Source organism: Aphis gossypii, chromosome 2, assembly GCF_020184175.1.
Source record: "Aphis gossypii isolate Hap1 chromosome 2, ASM2018417v2, whole genome shotgun sequence".
Classification (NCBI taxonomy): domain Eukaryota; kingdom Metazoa; phylum Arthropoda; class Insecta; order Hemiptera; family Aphididae; genus Aphis; species Aphis gossypii.
The window spans coordinates 68,601,154-68,626,214 of NC_065531.1; the positions used below are offsets into that span (position 1 = coordinate 68,601,154).

The 25,061-nt window shown below is 29.3% G+C and overlaps 1 protein-coding gene across 4 annotated transcripts in view; it reads right to left on the reverse strand.

The window, feature by feature from the left end:
• Window positions 1-373: 373 nt before the first annotated feature.
• LOC114126057 (uncharacterized) overlaps window positions 374-25,061 on the reverse strand; it is a 57,221-nt gene continuing 32,533 nt past the window's right edge. For all 4 annotated transcript variants that reach the window (XM_027989933.2, XM_027989930.2, XM_027989931.2 and 1 more), the window contains exons 5-8: window positions 16,531-16,911; window positions 7,984-8,251; window positions 3,802-4,186; window positions 374-1,950 (exon numbers count right to left, since the gene is read on the reverse strand). In XM_027989933.2, coding sequence (XP_027845734.2) covers window positions 1,545-1,950; window positions 3,802-4,186; window positions 7,984-8,251; window positions 16,531-16,911 — 1,440 coding nt within the window. In that variant the 3' untranslated portion in view covers window positions 374-1,544. The remainder of the gene's footprint in view (window positions 1,951-3,801; window positions 4,187-7,983; window positions 8,252-16,530; window positions 16,912-25,061) is intronic.

Genomic DNA, 25,061 nt, shown 5'->3' on the forward strand with positions numbered 1-25,061 from the left:
TCACCCGAAAATACGTGATCTGACGAAGCTCCACTTCGTGTGCACATAATATTATTATATAATTTTATCCTCTATAAAATCGATATAACGACAATAAAACCAGTAGCAAAACCAGAATTTACAAAATGGGCCCGGAGGATACCCAAAATCCCCCCCTTCCGGTTATTTTACTGATTATGACTAATGGTCATCAGTAGTTTTATGATATATATATGATATATTTTAATATATTATAGATTTATTTTTATTGCAGTATTATTCTGATAATCAAATTATTGTATTCGATCGTTTTACTTAAAATCGATAAAGTTTAATAAACGGTTTAGCGGTCACGAAATGTAATGTAGTCTTGGTATACAAAAATTAATAACTATTGTAACCTGCAGGGTTTTTATTTCAAAACATAATTCATACAGATATGAATGTTAGCCAATCGTTGTTATAATATTATACAAAAACTAGTATGCGACTAAATCATTGTTGATATAACATAATATAATTTTGAGTATTTCCTAATCAATAACGACTACCTACGGTGTCACTTATTAAATAAGTGTACCTACAGAACGATTTCCTAAGTTTCGATCGTTCAAATTTTAACATTCCAATCGACCGCGTGTATTATATTATTCTGATTAAAAACGCCTCTCCAAAATGGGGAACGGTTTTGACTAATAAATTATATATATTATCCATTTCTTCAACAAATCAAAAATACTGTGGAGACACTAGGTAGAATGAATTCACTCAAAATGCAATATTAGCTATTAACTCATCATTTCGAAAACTTTTAACTGAAATCAAAATGTTCTTTTGTAAAAAAAATTGAAGACACAATGATGTGAACTAAATATTTCATATTGACCTTGAATCAATTAATAGATCTTTATCATTGTATTGATAAGATTGGTGACCGCAATATCAACTTTTGAGTTTTATACTCCAATCTAAATTTCTAATTTTAGTATATACGAGAAGCTTCATTTTACTAGTCTAAAAATTTGTAAATTCCAATCGTGTACTTGAAACACCTATTTATAAATCGACTCTAATAACATATTCTGCTTGATATTATGAAACTAATATTAAGACAGATTATATTGTTAAAAGATAAAAAGCTTACAATGCGTGTTCAATATGCAGCGAGGATGAAAATAATCAGACACCTTAAATGAAATTTTGAAATACTGCAAACGCGTCTTTTTTCAACAGGTTAGGTTATCAGTCTATATTATATAAATTACAATTCATATACGAGTGTACACGCTATAAAATAATTTCGATAGTATACAACATTAATTAATATCATTATGAAAAGTATCATTATAATTAGTAGTTATATATAATATTATATACAAAGTATGTTAAGTATATAAATTATAAAATGCACATTAAAAATACAATTGAAAAAAAAATGTAGGTACCCGCCAAAAAACGTTCTTAATATTATTATACGTTATTAATACAATTAATACGAGTTGGCACCCATAACTATTTTCCGGCTAAATATCGACGAGTACGCTACAATTGAAACGCAGTATATACTACAGACACCCGTTGCCCCAGCACCCACACCAAGGCACTTTTTCCGTATTCTCGCGGCCAGTGATGCTCAACTTTCGCCGGCAAATCGTACTCGTGTCGCTGTCCGCGTCCTCGCCCCCGTCCATCCTGGACAAGGACCCGCCGCGGTGCTTGATTATCGTGTCCCGCCGGAAACCCATCAGAGACGTTCTCCGCCGGCCCCTGAGTGGCGATTCGGACGGGACCGTCGCAGCCGACGGTGGACCGCCGTCACGATCGTTTGTCGGCACAGCTTTCGATTTCTTCGGGGACCCGGCCGACTTGAACGAGTTGGATGACGACGACGTCACAGCCGCCGTTGCAGTCTTGGGTTCCGCTGCCGGTTGACTGGCAATGGCTGCGGTTTTCGGATCCGACAACGGGAATCTATATAAAAAAATATAAATAAACTACGGTTACGCACTATCGAGTGTGATCACTCTAATTTTATTCCTTATGTTAACAATGAATTCATTTGATTTTTGATTTTGGGATTTTTTTAAATTTAAATCGTGCATAATATTTCCAAATATATTCTAAAAATAATTATTTTTTCACCATTTATGGAGTATTATGTATTTATGTGTTGATAAAAACTTTTTTTAATGAGAACTAACCTTTTTATTTACTGAAAACTGCGAAGTGGACGATTTTTAAAACGTATATGTATGTAAATAAAAAATTTAAGGCGTATGTTCAGTCATTAAAATGAATAATACACTAAGGGTAATAATGTTGAAAATAATATAGTTTTACAAAACTATAAAATATATGTAATATTAATTAATCTAGCGTTTATTATATTTGGAAAATTTTAGCAAAATATAAAATGTTGATAGATAAGTATAATTTTTTTTAAATTCCTGCCAGTTAATTCAATACTTTCAGAGATAAGCTGATACTAACAATATTAACTATAACAACTTAGGTATTATTATTTTATATTATAATATTATAGGATTTTATCGTATCGTATTATTAAAGAATTATTTTGTGGAGGAATGGTCTAACTTCATAAAAAAATGTCGTCTATATATTATATAAATATACCTAACATATAGTTTTATAAGTACTGACTTAACAATAATTTTGGCTTCTTGTTTTGTATTAGGTATAAATCGTATGTGGTGTATAGAGTAATTTGGATAATGTATTTAATTAATAATTACTATCAGTATTTTAGTATAGTAGTGAATATTGAATTTCACAAGTGCTAGAGAAAACGGGTAGGCATCTAAATGGATATATTGTCTGTAGATTTGGAATTTAATTAATAAGACTTAGTAGAAATTGTAATTTAATAACACCGTAGTTATCGTTCGTACGGCGTTAGATGCTATTATACGTATAAAAATTTAATGAAATGTATGGTCCATTACATTATCTTAATTGGATCTTATATTTATGTATATTACATTACTTTAAAAGTATAATGTGTTTATATTCGATAAAAGAAGCATCCATTATATCAATATGTAAATTTAACATAACGCTTAATTTAGAAAACATTTTTTCTTTTATATAATTTTAAGTGGTTTTAAAGCAACATATTTCAAAAAGAAAATTATTTTTTTCTATTTGTTATTGTTATTATTTTTAAGTTTTTAATCTTTAATAAGTACATATAATTCTTAGTTTCTTATTCTGAAACATAATATGATTTAGAGTGTTTTAATCTATAAAAATAAAATTTCAGAAAAGTAGTTTTTTAATTATAACTTATAAAAATTTAATGAGCCGAGTAGCGAAACAGTATTTAATTTTACGAGGTACCTACTCCACTACCACAGCATTCCGCTCACATAAACTTTAAATACTTAAAAAAATATAAATCATAATAGCTAGTAGCTACTCGTCCAAAAATTAATTTTTATGTATCGTATTACTCTAAAAATATTCTACTTTGAAAAAAAGAAATCAAAAATCGATAATGTTTTTACAATTATATGGCGAAAAATAAAAAAAAGGACTATGGCGTATTGTAAAGTGTTAGATTTTTTGGATTTTTCATTTAGTCATATTTTTTTATCCTTTCTCTCTCTTATTTCCTAAAATTATTATCTGTATTATGTTATGCCTTAAATTTTCCAAAACGTAAAACAATAATAGCTTTTGAATTAACGGATGATCGCTATTAAAAAAAAAAAAAAATAACCGCCCTATCTATAGACGCATATAGAATAATATCATGACTCGCGGTAATATATTGTTATTATATTATATATTATTATATTGTACTTGAATCCATTTCGAACGGACACCGCGGTCATCGCGGTTGCAGTGTAGGACCCGACGTCGACACCGTCGCCGTTACCGCGACAGGGATCGTCGCCGACTTCGGTAGCGCCACCACTGTCCCCGCCACCGTTTTCGTTGACACAACCGCGGTCACCGGACGGCGTTGGCGCGTCGGCCATTTTCAAGTTCAACTTTATCTGAGATCTGAACGACTTTCGCCTGGCGATGCTGTTCATCGTGCCCGTCTCGTGCTCGGTCAGCTGCCTGACGATGACTTTGTCCGACCCGAACCACAAGTACCTGGGCGCACCGAGCGTCGGCCGGACGCGCACGTAACGCTCGCCGCCGGCCGTCCCACACCTGGCAGTCTTCCTCTCCACTCCGCCTGTTGCGCGAATAATACAATAATAGTTACGCGTTATCGCAAGCCAAAGAGCTATTTATAAAACGCCGAAAAAAGCGTTATAATAATATTATTACATGTTTATACATACTATATTATGTATACACAACAGAGTAATTCGCCAAGCGTGCTCACGCCCCCGCCACTCATTTTTTAAAAAATAATTCGTTAGAATTTTGATTTTTGGAACTTTTAAGTATACTATTAAAGAGTAAAAACCGTTTGTTCGAAATTTTTGAGATTTTTAGTACCATTTAAAGGAGTGTCCTGCGCGGTAGGTATTGAATTATTTATAGCGAATTATTATAAATCACTATTTAGTCCCTATTTTTCCAGATCTAACCATTGATATACAGGGTGTCCCGTGAGGATTTACCCATTGCGATATCTCGTTATCTGTATTTGTTACCACTATGGTATTAAATAATTCACTGTTTTTCTAGAAACTAGAAAAAATATTAAAAATCAGGAAATTAATGAAATCAAAATGTTGAAACGTCAATATTTTCAGAAAAATTAACTCTACAAAATGGCTATCTTCAATTTTTTTGAAAATAATTAAATAAAAAAATATATTTTTTAACTTTTTTACCAAAACATTAAAATAAATTAAAACATAAAATATTTGTAGTTCTTATTCCTGTGAGTCTTATTAAAAAATCAGAATTATGATATGTCCATTATTTCAGGAGATATCGCAATGGGTAAATCCTCACGGGACACCCTGTATATGATCTATGAACCTATTATCCTTAGTACCCATACAATGTTATATGATTTGAAAACTACTTGTTCGAATTTTGGTTTTTATATTCCGAGATTATCGATAACTAATTTACTGTAGAAAAGAGTAGGGTACACTCACTTTAAAAACATGAGTTGATATTCCACGACGAACTCGTTATAAGCACTATACATGGAAAGGTGCCTTACTTAACCTATATGGTTTTTAAGTTTATTTAAAAATTCTTGCAAAATTCATATTTTATAAATAATTGCATCATTATTGTAAAAAAGGAGAGTGAGCACGTTTGATAAATTACAGTCTATGCGAAAATACATATTCAAATATTCTAGTCTATATTACATTTACACGATATAGTGTTAGAGTTCATCGTTCTATGCCAAAAAATAACAGGGTACCTATTTAGGCAATATTATTATTATACCTAATTATTTCTTTTATAATAGGTATTACAAATCACAAAACAATTTCTATAATAGTCCATCATAAGGGTGGGTACTTAATATTATTTTTTAAATTTATAGTTGACGACTAAAAAATTGCGTAGATTTAATCGTTTGGATCTAAATTTAAATAAAATAAAATGTTATGAGTTTTTAAGAGGATATAAAATTTAATCGTTGTTTCATGATGTTAACTGTCGTTTCTCGGGGGGTCATAAAATAATATTTATATTTTAAAATAATAAATCAAAAAAGTTTTAATTTAAAAAAGAAAAAAATGTTCCTTGATCGTCATAATTAATGCCAAATAAGACATTTTTAATATATTTATTATATAAATGTGTTTACTATTTAATATAGATAATAATATGATAATTTGCCATTTTTAAAAAGTATATTTTTCAAATTTTAAATTGATGTAGGTATAAAATACAAAATATTTTACAAAAGATAAAAATATAAGAATTATTGAGAATAAATTTATATAATTATATTTATGTAAAATTTATGATTTAATGTATACTATAAAAAATAAAGTTATACATTTGGATTACCTAAATAAACTTAATGGTTTACATGTAATTTGAAGTATTTAATATGTATGACTGATTTAGTGAATTAGACGGATAACACACGTTTTCATTATTATGACATTAAAATAATGATTGAAAGGTAAAATCGAATATAGATACAATTTTTAGATAGTATTTTGTAGCAATATAAGTTAAGAGAAAATAGTTTGTATATATTTTATAAACACTGAACTTAGTTCAAAGAATTATTTCTACCGTCGTTTTGAACTCGAAGTCTAACTATAACTATATATATTACACATGTCCCTTTTATTTCAATCATCGATAACTTAAATAATATACATACGAAACGAAACTGTTGGACGATATTTGACACAAAATAGTTTTCGTGCGTTAACAAACTTATTAATAGATGTAGCAGATTTTCCGTTCAATACGAATTATAACAGAATACCGGATACCGGAAAAGGACATACGTAGGTTAAACACGTATAAGAAAATCAGTCGAACAAATTATAAATAATTGCGTTAAACATTTGCTATATATTACATGTTATTTCCGTTTTATGCGGAAATTCGTCGAAACAAGACAAAAAAAACTTTTTTATCGCATACCTACGTACTTTTTGTTGCCAAACGTAAATAATAAAACGCGTTTGATATAATTAATATTAAACGCACACCGAAAAATTATAATGCTGATGAGGTTACAACTGAAAAGCGGAACTCCAAAAATCACGATAGTAATAAATAGGGAACGGATTTTAAAGTATATGTTTATTTTTTTTATAATAATGTATGACTATATGAGATAGAAATCTAATTTTTATACATAAATTCGTTTTACGTCATTCTGATTCCAATTAAACCAATTAATTTTTTTTTTTAATATATAAATGCTTTTATTGCTTTTTTCGGTTATTTCAACTGTAAAATTTGTATATGTTTATTATGCTACTACGATATAGTAATAATAAAAAATTGAATTAATAAAAATGTAAAAACCTATAATTTGGACTAAATTTCCATATTAGATTATTATTGTTTTCATTATCGGGTTGTTTATTAAATGTATTAAACGTATAGAATGTCGATCTACATAATATAGCCTGCAGTACCTGTACGATCAGTGAGCCTATAACATCTATATCGACTATTCCAAAATTTAAAATTTAGTGTTGTAATTTGAAACCACTTGTAGGTAGTATGCAGCAATCACTTCAGTGGATGTAGAGAGTTCATTTTCTATGTTAAATGTTAAATATTTTGTTGGACAATAGAGTCAGTTTCACTACTGCAAATCTAGGGAATACATGGTATGTAGTTAATTCTATTTTTAATTAAAAATTAAAATTAATTTTTTAAAAGTTTTGTTATTCATTTTTATAACTAGTTCGTGTAATTTTTAGTCGTGATTTTTTTGTTTTTTTAAAAAATAATTATACTTCTTTTTTGCTTTTTTTTTTTAAAACAAACGTGTGTTTTTTAGTTGTAATCCGAATCCTAGTAATAAATAATAATATTGTACCTAAAACGCTTGTCATAGCCAAGTTGTTTTTTATACTCTAAATGAGGCATTGCTTAATAAATAAAACGGTCGTTTGAATGAAAATGATTAGTAAAAGTTTGAACGCGTAGGCAATATAGACGTTAAGTCTTAACTTTTTGTTAATAGACACGATTTTATTCAAATAGAGAACAATTGCGATCTCAGAGATCAATTATAAATGATGCTGTACTAGAAGTCATCGCGAAACTTTACAGTGACTTTAACTGTATACAAAATGTATGTAGGGAATAGATTCTATAACATCACAATATATCGTTCAATTGTATTAATATCTTTCCACGGAAACTCGACCAACTGGCCAAGTTAGGTGGTATGCAAATACAGTCGATACAGACAATACGTATTGCTGTATGACATCATCGCAATAATAAATCGATTTCCGCCGATTTTAAGAGCGGATGTGTGACGTACACATCCGCTCGTAAAATATAATACTGGGTCTGTACCTATTATTATTGTTATTGTTATTGTTCGCTAATTCTCTTTACCGATGATCGTTCCATATTTCTTGAGGCATTTCAATACTTCTTTGTCGGTCACGGTGTCCGGCACGCCCGTCAGTGACAGGATTACGGCTCCCGCGCCAGTGTCCATCAAAAGCACCGGCACGTCACGGACGCCGAACGCCGTGTGCAGTGCCTTTTCCAAGCACTCGGCGTTGGCGAACGTCATGTAACATCTGTCGTCCGTCAAGCACACCGTTCGCAACTTGTCCCTGAGCTCGACGTCCTGTATGGCGTCGATCACTTCGTCCACCTGTGCACCATAAAATAAGATTATTACGTGATATTATATGGGTACACTCGGATATCTGCAGCAGCAGAGACGCAATTCCGACCCCCTCCCCGTGCTTAGGCATTATGCTTTAAATTTCGTCCACCTCGGGCAAACTTTTCTTTCGTCCGTCACGAGTAACTTATTTTTTTTCTCCGTCGGCGCGCTACGTAATCTTTTAAGTAGCACGAGTATCGTTTACGTCGTCGTAAACACTGGAAACGTAGGTTCATAAGTACACGCATAGCTGGGTATTATACGACTTCGTATACACTGCGATATCTACAAGTTATAATTTAAGTATTTCAAAATTGTTCTAATGGTCGCTCGAAATGACACGAATAATAAAACCGTAAATGCAGTTTTCGTTATCCGCCATTATACAAAACGTTACTAACGACTTAGAATATAGGATACGAATTGTCATAACTATATTATTAACTCGTAAATACTTTCGAGAGTTTATGCAAAAATAAAGTATTAATTTTTATTTTGTTTTCCAGTTGGCCATTAGTTAAATAGATATGTATGCTCTCGATCACCTAAAATAGTATATTGTATAATATTCGTATATTCGTATAGCCAATTCATATACATATACATATGAGTTTACTTAAAAATTAAAAAAATAATAGAATTCAAACAAGTGTGCACCTGTTATAATGCTTAACATCTGTTACAAACGTAATTAATTTAAATTGGCTAATTAAAAAAAAGTAATAGTTTTGAACAGACTTAAACAATTTTAAACAAGTGTAAGACAATTAAATCAATACCTATTATTATAGGTACCATGGTATGTGTGGAATGCAATCGCATGCGACGTCTTCGAATTTAAAATATAAGTTATATATTATTATTTATTATAGACGCGCGTGCAATTATTATATTATACAGACGACGATCGGTGCAAACATTTGTTTACATTTTCCGCATTCGCATTTACAATAATATTTTATAAATAAATAATGACTGTAAGTTCGATGGTGTGTTTATTTTTCCGAGTTGTTTTTATATTTTATGGCGTACATATATGTGGTAAAACCGTAGAATAAAACGTGCGTGGTTTTAAATAAATATAACTAATAGGTATGACGTAAGCCGTATAGAGGTCTATAATATTATTGTAATAATGTTTGCACAACACTCGAATATACCAAAAACAATAATTCCCAACATTTTTTTTTTTACATCGAATTCGCTAGCAGTTTTTATAACAATTTTTTAGTTCTCACTGCCCAGTGTTATTGGAGTAGTTAGTAGAGAGTCAGCCGTGTCCTGTTATGTACGGGGAGAGAGAGGGGTTGGATTTTTGGATCTGTATAAAATAAACGTATTATAACTTAACCACCGCCGCCATATGGTAGAATATCTGTATAATTTACTATACTTTTTATAAATATTATAAATATGAAATATGGCGCATAGTAACATATAATCTTTACATAATTTTTGTTAGCCGGTTCATAATAAATTACTCTATTTTTATAGAAATTTATACACGCGCGATAACGTTAAATTTGTGTATTCGATACACCTTTTTATTTAGCATATAAGTCAAATATGTAATCTGATTTTTAAATTAACCAAATACGTATCTGCTATTTATTATTATTATTATGTCTAACAAAAAAATTCTAAATTTGTATTTTGAAATTTGTAAATTACTGAAAGGAATCTTGTATTAAATGTCCAATTGTTAGTTTTTAATGTTTTAAATTTTATCATTTTTCAAATAAAAAATAAAATAAAAATTGTTATGTGTGATACTGACACTTATAAAAAAACTACTTTTTAAGAGTAATTGTTTAAAGCGAATGTACTTTTTCTGTACAAAAAAAATGGTACGATGAAAAATTAAAATTAAACAAAGTGGTTAGGTTAGGTATACGAATTTGGTTTAATGTTTCATTAGAAAAAATAAACATTATGAAACGTTTATTCAAAATAGTTTTTTTTAACCATTTTAACTTAAAATCGTTGAGCTGTAATAACTTAGATATTGGAAGCTATTAAAAATAAAAGAAATAAAAAACCTTTTAAATAATAAGAAAGTAATTTTAAATTTTTCAAAGCTACGTTTACATAACAATAATAATACTTAAAACTATTTTTTTTAAACATTAAATATTTAAATGAATGAAACACGAGTAATAAATTAAATACCAAAAAATTGTTTAAAGCTATGTCAACTTTTTGTATATTATATACAAATATATAAATTATATAAATTATATATTATGTTTCATAACAGATTCAACTCATAATGGATAGTCATTAAAAAAAAATTATATTTATTGTTTAAATTGTTTTTTGACCAATTAATACTATTAAACCTATCTATATGTAATTAATCAATTACCTATACCACCGTACCACCAGATGTTTGCACTTCAATTTTAATCGTTTAGTGGACAATTATTTTTGTTTATTATTAATTTTACTTATAAATAATTTTAATTAAACTATTAATTGTATTAATTATTAACAGAATGATATGCAAAAGTATGGTGATGAAACTATTAAGTTTAACACCAATTTACTATAATTGTTATCTTCTATCCATATTTAATATAACTTATAATTTATTATTACTAGGTATCAAGAAACTTTAAGACTTTATCTTCAATTAACTTAGTATTTTCAAAAAAATTGAAATTATTTTTTAATGTTTGCGGTTTATTATATGACAAATATATAATACATTCATTACTTTTATTTCATGGCCATAGGTAGTAACTAGAAAATATTTATTCTAATAATTTTGAGACTATATTGTTATTTAGTATTATGAAGTTAATAATTCGTTTAGACTGATTATGTTAACGGTAAGCGCCTTATAATAACATTTTGTCATAAAATGTATTGTTTATATTTTCTAAACTCAAACACATATGTGTTTATATATTATCTGTTGTTTTAATTTGAACTTAAAGTTTTTGAGTTGGTCGAAGACAGTCGATGATAAGTTTAGTGTTTTAAAATGATATTGTGTTTTTTTTCAAGTAACTGAACAGTTTTTATTGACTATCACTTTAAAAAGTTTCTTGTAGCTCCATTACAATTGAGAATTGAACACAGATTGTGCTTTTTATATAATGGTGGTAACTTTTCAAATTTGATCCTGAGAAAATCAATACTGACATAGAAGCAATAAATCGTATCTAAAAAAAACATAAACCCTATTTGGAGAGGTAAATCTAAGTTTGATTGTCAAGTCATTTTTTTGTACTTAGGTTTCTATAGAATATTATTGCTATCAAATTTAAAAACAATGGTACTCAGGGTTATAACTTATAGTGGTATAAAATGACCCATTCTGTCATCATATCAACTGTCATATCTCACTTTTTTTTAAAATTAGACATAGGTTTGCAAAAAATGCAGTGTTGTATCTAAAGTGCTATTATTGATTTTTCAAAGAAAATAATAAGAAAGAAAAAATATAATATTTGCTTATGGTTGTTTATGAAATTTAATTTATATCAAAATTTATACTAAACGCTGGGTCGGGTGGGAGAAATGTACGTTAAAAAAATGTTATTTCAATTTTCAATATAATTTACTTTATATATAGTTCTAAAGTTTACGAGTATAAGTTAAATAAAATAAGCTTCAGTTTCATAACTTAACGACTACTATACATGAATAAAATATATGAAAATATATTTTGTATGTATTAATAAAGTTTACTTAATACGGAAAAAATATTTCATAAGGTCATACTGTTATTAGATATTAATACATTTTTTTAAATGTTTGGAAATTATGAACATTACTTTATTTTGACAAACAACATTATAATATAAAAAATGTGTACTTTGTCTGTGATAAAGTTATCGACTCATTGAAACGAAAATATTATACTTTAATTTATTTTCAGTCTCACTTGTTTGATGTAGTAATAATTAATATTGGTTTTTAAATTTTAATAATGTCATTATATTATCATATAAATAGCTAGTTTAATCTAATATGTTAAAAGTTATTTTTAATTTTTGAACTGTAAATTAAAATAACGAATAGATAAGTACAATATATTTATTTTTATACTTATAATAGGTACAAATATTTTTTTAAACATAAGTATAGATATACCTATGCAGTACCTACATGCTTGTCTTTTGAGTTAAAAGATGATCATGTATTTGATACTCATGATGTAGCATCGTATTATAACTACTATAATAAAATACAAATTATAAAAATGTGCATTTATTTTATAACATTATCAACGAGTTTGTTATAAAATAGTAGGTACTTAGTAAGTTGGTTATTTGTTATCGCTCCGCCACCAGGCGTATGTCGTTTGTGGACATTAGTTATCTACCATAAGTCCATTAAGTCCATAACTAAACTTTAAAATATGATTAAACAAACAATAGTAATATACTGATTATTATTAATTACTGTAAATTTGAATATTTGATGATTAATATTTCATAATTAAATTTGAACAAATACAAAAAATAAGCCGATATCCCAATGGTTCTTTAATCTTAATTCCTTTTACATTGTCACGTTTTAAATTTTTTTTGTCAATATTTTTTTGTTGTACGATTTGTCTTTCAATACATTAGCGATAAATCGACCTCTTTATAATTAATATAATATCACAATAGTATAATAAAATACGATTAAACGTTTTAACTATAAGAAATATTGACCCTTTGATTCCAAATATTTCACGTATTGGATGACTTACCTTAATGTTAGATATTCAGATAAAGAGAAATTTCGATCATACATTTTGAATTTTTAAATTAAAGATTACTCTCTAGGGTAACCCTCTTGTATTGGCCAATACTTATGGGGGAGGGGGATGATTACAAACAAGTCGCTACCCAACGTCGGATAACGATCTATATTTTACGAAAAATACGAAGATATAAACAATTTCGACTAAAATCTACATAAATATATGGTAATGTATGTAAAAGTTGAACTAGTATAGTATATGTTTCTGAGGAACAAAAACCTACATATTATTTGCTCAGACGTAAGATATCGGGACCATGTATTGTATTATGTTCTACGGTTTTGTTTTTTTTTATTTTATTTATCTCTGACTAATCCTCGTTACAACTGATCATATAAATTATGTGCTGCGGCAGCGTGCACTTGGTTTAACAATTAGAAATTGCGTGTAGGTTCGGGAACCACATTACGCAAACGGGAGGGCAAACGCACGGCGATGCGTACATAATTTTCAGTAAACAATTTTCGTCGCTCTGTATTAGACACGACTTAATACTCTTATCAAAATATTATTGTAATAATACTATGTTGGGTCGACTCGCAATATTTTATACGGAACACATAACAATAACCACGATAAAAAGTGTACGGGACAGAAACCGACGAACCGTCGTCGCGTGCATTATTTATCTAACCCTCGTATACAATATTTTATATGTATAATGTGATGCGTTTATATTATATTCACAGCGGACTAGTAAGGTTTTATCGTACAGTTAAAAAGACATCTGAAGAAAATCGGTTCACTGAGAGTGCAAAATGTATATTATCTGAACTTTCCTCCTAAGGGGCAAGACTTAAGTTATTAATATAATCACTAAAAAATAATATTTTTAATACTTCTAATAGTTAAATCGGTTAATTTTTTGATATATATACACACATTATAATACCTCCATTCAAAATTAATTAAATTAAACGTATAATATGTTTAAAATGGAGCTTTTCTATGGACATTGTTAACAGTGTTGTACAGTGTAATACTCCAACCCTCTACTCCATCACAAGCTCAGTAGTGGATATATTCTTTGTATACGCGTTTATTTTTTTGACTCAGCACCGAAAGTGTGCAGTCATAAAATCGTTTTTGTTTTTAGTTTTCCCCAGACGATTTTTATTTTTTTGGGCTGTTTGTGTAGCGTATATTTTGTACGAAATGATCGTCACGATAAATAAAAACGAACTGTAAAGAGTATATTGAGTCGTAAACGCTCGCGGACGGAAATACGGGCGTCTGTAACTGGTATAGACTGTTAAATAAACGAGCGTAAGTCGAATGAAAACACACCGACAGATAAAAAAAATACCGATGAATTTAGGCTGCATACGTCGAAACATGTAGGACAAAATAAACTGTATAATTAATTATATAAACTCAATTATAAATATTTATGCGTGGTGGCGATGAACCTCGAATGTTTACGGAGTGGCACGTGGACTGGAGAGAGGTGTGGGAAATTTCCGTGAGGATATTATTTGTTTGACGACTATATTTTCATAAATTAAGTCTCTATTATAGCTTGTTACGGTTTACTCTGTTATATGATATAATTGATGCCATTCTAAGTTTTGGGTTTCTAAACACGAGTTAAGAACACTATAACCTTATATCTTCCACACCGCACTGTGTCCATACGTTTGTTATAGTTACTAGTAAATAGTTGTAATAATAATATGTTGAAAAAAAGTATGAAATAATTGGTTCGTTTGTTTGATATTAATAAGAACGTCAATCGTTTTCACCCAAAAACTTGATTTTCATTCCCGTCAAATCTATTTCTACTCGTCTATCTAGATTATAGTTTAAAAACCATTTAGACTTTAGAGTTAACCAAGGACCACCAAGAGGAGGTGGTTCTTATTGATCCCCTCAAAATTGTTTGACTTATAATTTTCGGATTCATATTTTTGAATTTCAATTGAATTATAGTTATTATTGTTAAATTTGTATAGGTATTAAGTTAAATATTTCTGAAAATTAAATTAAATTTTTAAATTTTTTATTAAATTCTATAAATTATTTATTATTTTAAATAACTGTTGCATAGCTTTTTTAAAAATGTCATTCTTGAAATTATTTTATTTTTATATTCTTCTATTGCGTTATTAAATTGTTTATCCCGAATCTCAATACATATCAATGATAGATACAACTGTAGATAGACTAGGGGTTCTCAAATTCCATCTCATTAAGTAGAAGTAGATTTGGCGGAAACAAAAGTCGAACCTTTTTCGTTTTGCCGGTAACGATGACCGCCCATTAATAAGTAACTAGGTCTTACTTACCATTTTGTCAATATTCACTACTTTCTTGTTCATAGCATAGGGGTTAAAGGTTGTATCCACAAAAGAAATTTCCATTTTAATATTAATATTCATAATTCTAAACAAAAAACTAGGAATAAATTTAACCAAAATTGTATTAATATAAATATTTTAATACTACAGTTGAATTGATAAATAATTTTATAATCGTTTTATTCAAAATAAATTTTTTATTTTAAAGTTATTATTAAAAAATATCAAAATATTAGTAATTAATATTTGTCACATCAATTAATTTTGAATAATAGGTGCTGAAGTATTACGAAGATAACAAAGTTATTTTTAAACTATACATGAAATTAAAGTTAGGTAAACATTGCATCAACATATGTACAGAACTCAGAATTTAGCATGTTCATACTATAATAAGCGTTTTGTTTTTAAAAATACAGTTTGTTTATTGAAATAAAATATGGATAGATATTAAACATTTATATAATATTATTGAGTTAATATTATACCTATGCTTATAGTAATCGATATTTCAATTCTATGGATAGTAATGTAATATATTATTATAAAATTGTAAATTCAAAATACTTTTTATTTTGTGGTTATTATTTGTACATTTTTCAGATCAATATTGGAATATTTGTCCTTTGGGACCCTAACGCAGTTGCGACTTTTTGTAAACTCGAAAAAGTTCAATGTAATCTTTTGAGGATTGTCAGATATATGTGCTTAAAATTGATTTCACCCCCTCGTGATTATGCTGTGCTGTGTAAGTACTCGTTTAATTTCTTCAGCTAATCGTGGGCACAAAGCTAATTTAACTTTTATTGAAAATAAACTTAATGGCCAAAACGGTTCTCTTACGATATACTATCTCAAATTAATTTTTAAGTAGCTTCTCGCATCGTAAGTCGTTCCTACACATCCTTGTAACATCACGTTCTTATACTACAACAAAATTTACCACTTTGTCGTTGCATGTTACAAGTTAATTTGAAACCATCAAACCATCAGTTATTACATATATATATATATACATTTTACTTAAACTTGAAGTGTATTGCTGTTATGAACAAATTAATAAAATTCCGAAAAAATGTAATAAAAGCCCAAAGTTTGACCGGAACTGCGTGTTTTTGCACTCTTTCCAAAAACGCCATCCTCTTTTCGATGTTTATACATTATACGCCTGTCGCAATTACTATACACAATATAGGCGCACTTACCGTCAGATCGTGCAGTTGACGGTTACTTCCGGTGTCGAAACAGGCGGTGTGCGGCTGCAGCACCGCCGCGTCCAGTTGCGATAATAAGGGTTGTCCACCGTGCTGTACCGGGTCCTCCTCTTGTTCCGGCTGCGGCTGTCGGGTGCGACCACCGTCCTGGGGGTCGGGGTTGCCGCCGTCGCACCCGACACCGCCGCCAATCGCCAGCGAGTCGGCCGTCACTGCGGTGGCGCTTCCTTCCCGGCAGTCCACGGTCGCCGTCGTCGCGCAGGCGGTGTCGGTGACGGCGTCCCGTCGAGGGTCTGCCGGCGCACTGCTGACGGTGACATGACGGCGTTCGTTATTGATATGGTTATTAATCTCGTGCGGGTCGTCAACGCCCTGAAACATGTAATCAACGAACGTATATATTATTTTCGAGGTCTGTACGGCGGCGCAACCACAACAAGTAGTGCGACAAACTGTGCCATTTCGAGGGTGGGATGACGGACGGAAGGATTCTGAAATGATACACATAAACCGTGACACAGAGCTTGTATTTATATAAAGAGCGATTCGCCAAGCTCATTTTCCCCTTGACGATGGATTTAATCAAATTTTGATTTTTGGTATTTTAATTAAAAGGATCCAAATATTGTCGAAGTATTGAAATTTTTTATACTACCTATTTGAAGAGTGTCAGTTGGATGTACAATTTTCTGTTTTTAAAGTGAGAATTTTATTATTCTAATGTAAATTATTAAGTAGAAATCAATACAGTGTTTGAGATATTTAACTTTATGTACTTGTGTACTATGGGTTATAGGTCTTCGATAATGCGTTTGGAAGTATGGGGTCTGGTTATGATAGTGATTTTAAGAATTTTTTTGTTATTGATACGTATTAATCTATCTACACTTATAATCTATAAAAACGGTCCAAGTATAATAAATACTATATACCTTATATTACATAATATGTATTTTATATTTTTGTAAGACATTTTTAAGAATTATTATCCTTGATATTATAATATTTTGAAATACTAAATGTATTCACATCTAAATTCTGTACCTTAGATATTTTGAACTGTTGTACCTAATATATGTAATGGGAAAATACAATACATAATTTAAAGTAACTTTTCTGAACACTGAATAGTTAAACGCGTAGGGTATGTTGAAAAGTAATTTTCACGGCTCTGAATATACGCAACATATTACGCATGGTTATATGTTCGTCAGTATCATAGTCGAACGCATTCAGGAGAAATTTTATTATAACAAAAACAACTAGTTTTTGTTTGAAAAATATTTCAACAAAACTAAATGAATATTACAGTTGGAGTGTCAAGATTGAAGACATATTATCATGAATAATTTTGGACAAGCAATACACAGTAATGTAAAAAGTACACTATTATCATTATTATTATGTACCCACTCGTCCACGGATGTCGACCCTAAAAAACCAACAAACAAAAAAAAAACGTGTTTATGTGAACATTAACATTTTACAAACCATCCAGATTTCCGGTTTAGATACCACTTATCCGTTGTTTTTGATGTTCTCCTTAATAATTCAAATTATTTACAAATAAAAATGTGTACCCATGGCATATAATTTAAACACCGTATTCACCTATATAATATTTACATATTATGTAGGCACAAATTCCGTCAACAATCGGAGGTAGGTACAACGTTCGAGTACATCACTGACAACTTCAAGTGAATGACTTCGGAGATTTTCGAATACATGTACATCGGAAAATGTGCCACTTCCATACGCGTACTTATGGTAGCGATGACATAATATAAAATAATAATTTATTTTCGTACAACATAATGTCGCTTCGCGTGAATTCCACCATCCCGACCGGGATCTTTATTCGTTTCAATTGTTCTTTATATTTGTTTTTGGGCTTGTGTATTTTAGGGTAAAAGGTAAGTGCGTATAGTTATTGTTCGAAATTGCCGTAATGGGGCACTACCGACTTGATAATATAATTTTAAAGCCTGTAGAGAATGGAGTCATTGGTCTTTTGTTTGTTTAGAAAACGCGTTCGGATAAAAATAATCAAATAAAATTATATGTCACATATTTGTGTACAATTTGTCGATTTCTATACATGCACAGAGTACATTGTTTATCGTACACTACAGATTATATTTTAAACAGATTATTTTTCCCGGGTTATATAAAAATAAAACTTAATAAAATTAAAACAATGATAATTTATTTTGTATTTTTAACGAAATGTTGAGAATTGCTTAACTATTCTAAAAGTTCAAAATCGTTATGAAATGTTACAGGTTTTATCACAATCATATATAAAGTTTAGTAAAGCTTATATAATTCCTATATATCCTATTTAATTAATTGGATATCGTATATATATATATATAGTGATGATGTAAAAGAATGTCGACATCGGGCTATTTTTATTTAAAAATTATGTTCGTCGATTATTTTGATTTTTGATGTACCAACATTTTTGATCACTTGTTAACAGCTGTATAGTACTGAATTTATGAGTATTTAAGACACTAATCGCTGCAGATGGCAAAAAATCCATTAAACTGTCATTTCCGGAAGAAACGAAACAATAAATATTTTATGTTGTCACACTGTTCGTGTTCTTGTTCAGACGTAAATTAAAATTTATTGTTTATCGTAAGAAGCTTCCAGACGTTTTGTACTGAGAAACTTTTAGTAATAATTTTTGAAATAACTATAAAATCATTTCTCGTTTATTTCGGTGCTCAAAACGCTCGAAAATTAACAAAATATATACTTATACGTCATATCCATGGTTTTTGTCGGGAGAACTACATATTATTAACAATATGGTTATTGGTTTATTAATTTATTTAAAGAATATTACATATCATATGCATGTGTAATATACATGATAATTCATCGAGAACTCTCATCCTTATTTTTTTTTTCAATATCATAGTTATTCAAAGTCTGATATTTGGAATTTTTAAATATAAATTAAATTTAAAAAAAATATATCTACTTGATAACTATTTACAGTAAAACGTCTCTGAGAACTCCCTCCATTAAAAAAGCAGAAATTTTTATCATTAAATGACACTATACTGCCAGCAATACAAAAATATCAAAAATTTTAAAATATGGTTTATTTATTTAAAATTTTAAGCTTTCATGTATTAGAAATTAAATAAATTCATTATGCAACGAAAAATGGGGGTGAGCGTAGTGTCTAATGAATCACTCTGTATATTCTTTTCCCAAACTTCTGTGACGGGTCTATCCTGAATTATTTATATTGCAGAGACGTCCAAGTCAAAATATTTTAACAATTGCGTGTAAAAAGGGTAAACAATAAGTGGTAAAACACGATAACAGTATTATAGTCAAATATTGTAATATTGATCGGGTGAATTCGAATTTGGCTGATTGTTGCAGTTGAGTAGGAATTATTATTATTATTTTGTTTTTGTAACAGTGTTGAGTAGGTATTTCCTGTCAACGTGATGTCGGAATACATTACTGCTGTAGGTATATAATATTACAGTGAAATCAGAATTACAACGCAAACGGACGAATAATATGAAAACGAGTCGAATTCCGTATTTCCGTGAAATAAATCGTAAACGGCTCGAAATTGGGATCATATTCTCTCGTATAGGTTGTTTAATATTATAAAATCGATGGTACAATATACACATGTAATCGTGAAATATAATATAACAAGCTGCCAATAATATAAGCGAAGATACGGAAAATATAATGTTGTACACAGAACAAAAAAAAAACTCTAAATGTATACGCTCCAGTTGTATACTTATATACACCGCTCTTATATATTCATAAGAGTTGCAGCTTGAAAACTACCCTATATAATATACGTAATATTATCGTTTCGGTAAAAATACGAAGTTATATAATTTCGATCCGATACAAGTAGCACTGAATATTTTCCTCTTGTTCGACACGCAGAGTTAAATAAAAGTCTCGTTTTGTACATAGTATTGTGTTTCGTATTATATATTATTACAATATTATGTACGCAAAAAGGTTCAAAAATGTGTTTGCTCGTAGGTATAAACACCGACCGTACACGATTCTATAATACGATGTCATATAGGTTCGGCACGCGTTATTCCAGGTGAATGCTGGTGCTACTATATTACACTCGAATTGTTTCCAAATGAAATTCGAGTGCATAATTGCATATAATATGTACATAATGTATACGGCGCGGAATAAATCGGTGACGCTTAATAAACCGTTTGCGGGTACAAATATGTACGATAAATCTAGATTTTTAATTAAAGCCCGCCCGCTCGCTAATCAAATAATAATATATGTGTACTGCGCCGGAGACGTGAACTATATATATTTTATACATGTAAAGAATGATTAATCTGCGTTATTCACTAGACGACGACGGTCTTGTATTATTTCATATTAAACTTTGCGAAATGGCGAATTCCTCGCTATCAATTTAAAACACACGACGACGCACGAGTAAAGAAGAAAACCTCATTTTTCTTCCCACCCACAACGATAATTATCGTCCGAACATTACGACCGAGATTCGCAATCCCTGTAATTTCGATCGTGACTTTTCCCGAATGTTGAACCCACATATCTATCTATGTATTTATACGTTTACAGGTTACGCCTGCCGCGTATAACGATCGGTTTGGAAAAGAAAAAACTCGTAAGTCATAATGGATTGTATAACAGTAGGTAGCGTTAACAGTATTGGTAGTCATTACTCATTGATTAACTATCGGAAACAAGGAGAAAAATCGGTTGATTCTCCAACAAAAACCTAAATACACAATAAGACGTATTAAACGTAAAACTTTAATGATACCGTATGAACGTCTTTTTACTGCAGTCTAATAAAAATAAATTCCGTGTTATTAATTATAGGTATATTAAATACCTCTGCTATTAGAGTTTATTTAAATATCGAAAAAATGGGCACATATTACAAGTTTATAAACCACTGCTTAATTGTTTATGGGAGGCAACCATTGTGAACATTTTTTGTACCAACTCGTGTATAATTATGAGCTACCTGATCACCGGACGTAATTAGTGTATATTAATACTTTTTTATTTACTTTAATGACGGGAGGTAATTTGTATATTTTAGAAGGTATTAAGGCAACAAGAATGCACCAGAAAATACATAGATTGCGGGACGTAGGTAATATAACATAATAAATAGCTATACAGGTATAATAATTTTTATACAAGGTAATTCTTTTAAAGTTATAAACACTGATTTTATCGAACATTTTTCAATGTTTTGGGACATAAGTATTTTTTTTACTTTATTAAAGTCATTATAAAACGATGTTTTTGAATAATCATCATATTTTTTAAATTTTTTTGAAAAACATGCATTTTTAATTTCATATTTCTATAAGTAAAATATTATTCTGAGAATTTAAATATTGATAGAAGACTTGATACAATACTAGGAAATACTACCTGTAAAGCTATTGGAGTTTATGATGTTAATTATAGAAATATGTTGTGAGTAATAACGTAACGTAAATTACTAGTTTCTAGTACCTACGAGTATTATAAAACAATTTTTTTTTATATTAGGAAGTCCATAGTAATTTAGTTACATTTTTAAACAATAAAATATTTTAAAAATATGTTTAAATATTTGTTGCTAATCTTATAATAAGTACCTAATGAGTAATTTAAACTAGATAGAAGTTTTGAAAAAAATAAATGCAAACAAAAAATATATCTTACATCACACCTCTAAAAAAATAATCTAATAAACGTTGGTACTCATGTACTATATATTTATATTTATTAGTGCTTGGAGGTAGAAAAAATAACGAAAAAGTTAAGTTAATGTAGGTATGTATTTACGAATATTTTTAACGTATTAAACATATATCTAACATTTATGTTTACTTAAAAATAATCACGATACAGCGATTTTTAAATAGAGCTTATTGCAACCTCCCAAGTTCCATATACAGACAGGATTACATTATGGATATTATTATCCACTCATCACATCATACACGAATGTATACTATACAATATAAATTACATACATCATTTTTAAATAATATGTGTTTTTTAATAACAATTTATATAAGATTTATTTGGTCAGTAAAAACTAAAAATTCCTATAAATTGTATGTAGATATAATACTTATAATAAAATGTTTAAGTATAATACACCTGTTGTATACATTTTCGTTTGAATACAACAAAGGATAACTTATTATTTAATAATATGAAGGGGCAGGAAAATCAATACGTCTATTAACTATTGTTTGGTCCATTATGTTTAATTGTATTTTGTATCCAACGGTCAACTCGTAAAACGAATTTAAATAAGAGTGTAATATTAATATCGCATTATTGCTTAACATAATATTATATTTTTCATATATTTTGACCTATGATATAGTTAAATTAATTAAAGAATGCGAAAGGAATCAAATTCAAACCTCTCACGGAGGTCGGTATTGAATTACATCAAAAGTTCAAGATTTAAATGTTCATTGATTTGTAAATATAAAAATGTCGCGTGTTCCGACATAAATATAAAACGATAAATTTGCTTGTTTGTTTTGCACTTTGTCACGATTTTCAAAGAAGGACAAAAATGTTACATGTCTCTGTATAATAAAGCAGCTGCTAGTCGTTCCCAATGTAGAGAGCTACGTGCATTCATTATGTGGACGTATTGTGCGGAACGCAATGCGACTCAGGATTTTCAATAGGGCACCTGATTGGTTCGTTGAACGGGCTACGCAACAAAAAATATATCGGTCGAAATGACACATAAATAATATAATACGTAATGCATACACGAAAACATAAATAATAATATTCGTCATAACCATAATATGGTATAAGATGCAGAATCGCGGATATTGGATTTTATATATTAGGTACGAGTGTACGTATATATTGTACACAAATATACAAACATACAGTACTGTACTGTAAACAAATTTATAATATTATAACTAGTAATGTGAATCACATATACTATAATAATACTCAATACACGAAATGTATTTATAGAAATGTTATATTTAAAAAGAAGAAAAAACTATAGGGCTGTGAATTTTTAGGGATTGTAACTTTCTTGAGTTAGGTAAGGGTAACATTTTCTGTAACAATTATGAAGTATTTACATTTAAATAATATTAAATTTTATTTGTCAATAATTGTAATACCTATTACTTTTTATACAATGGATGTGATAGTATAAAAATATTAATGAAATATTTTTAATGAATTAAGTGATTTGTTATATCATACTAAAAAAACATTATGATCAATATTTAAATTTTATATTTAAGAAAGGAGCATTTCAATTAGAAGCTTTGAGAACATGATGATAAATTGCTTTAGGTAAATAATAAAGGGTCGGAAATGAGGTATTCCTGACGAGGGTGACATATTCTCAAACTGCTCTCGTTGTATTTCACCCTTGAATGAAAATGGCTTCAAACCATTATCACACTTATTAAACTTTTGGTAAGTAATTTCTTTCAATTGATACAAGCTATTGACGTGAAAACGTTATTATGAACATATATATCAATCTGGTTTATCAGTAAATTTTCAGCCCGGATTTATAACAGGTCGAAAACTACTTTTTCGGCAATCACTAATGTTGTAAGGCTGAAAAATTATTTTTCACTACTTTGCATAGCATTAAAAATTAAAATTATAATACAGACTTGACAAAATATAGTTTGAATGCAGTTAATTATGATGCCCAGTAATAGAACTGTGTAACTTTCCCCACGCAGAAAATCTATTTTTTTGCGAAACCTTCCACCACTACAGAAAATGAGGAACCGTTTAAAACATAGAATATTAGATCTTGTACAACACAGTTAAAATATTTTCTAACAATAATTCTCAAAACTAATATGATATAGTTCTTAAATACAACGTCAAAAATGTTTAATCTTATAAATTGCAGATATCATGTATTAAAAAAATTGATTCAGATGTTGAGGATATACCACCATACAGAGACACATACATTTGAATTTCCCGCACAACCAATGTTAAAAAAATTAAAACCACGAGTTCTAAATATAGTTTATTAATAATTGTGATGTTTGAAGTTGAAGAAAACGGTTGGCAGAACAACGAGTCCATTGGATTGGAATAGTTAAATCGATTTACAGTGAGATATTGAGTGTAGTTGTTATAATAGCCGTTTATATTATTAGACACTGAATCTCGGCGGTCCCAGATATACGAATTACCCCACAAATTATCTTGATCGAAATTATTTAATTTGTTATTATCTACAATATTACATCGATCAATGTCATTGGAGATCGTAACCGCGATCTAGAATTTGGATGACAAATCTGCGGCGTGCGATATGAATAATAATAATATATATAATACGATACTAGCTGACCTCCCACGTCCAACGTGTGACGAAATTACACTATACCACACGGCCTTTTAGCTCATACATTTGATATCGTGATAATATGCGTAACTATAAAGGGTATAATCGGAGAACGATAAAAAAAAAAATAAAA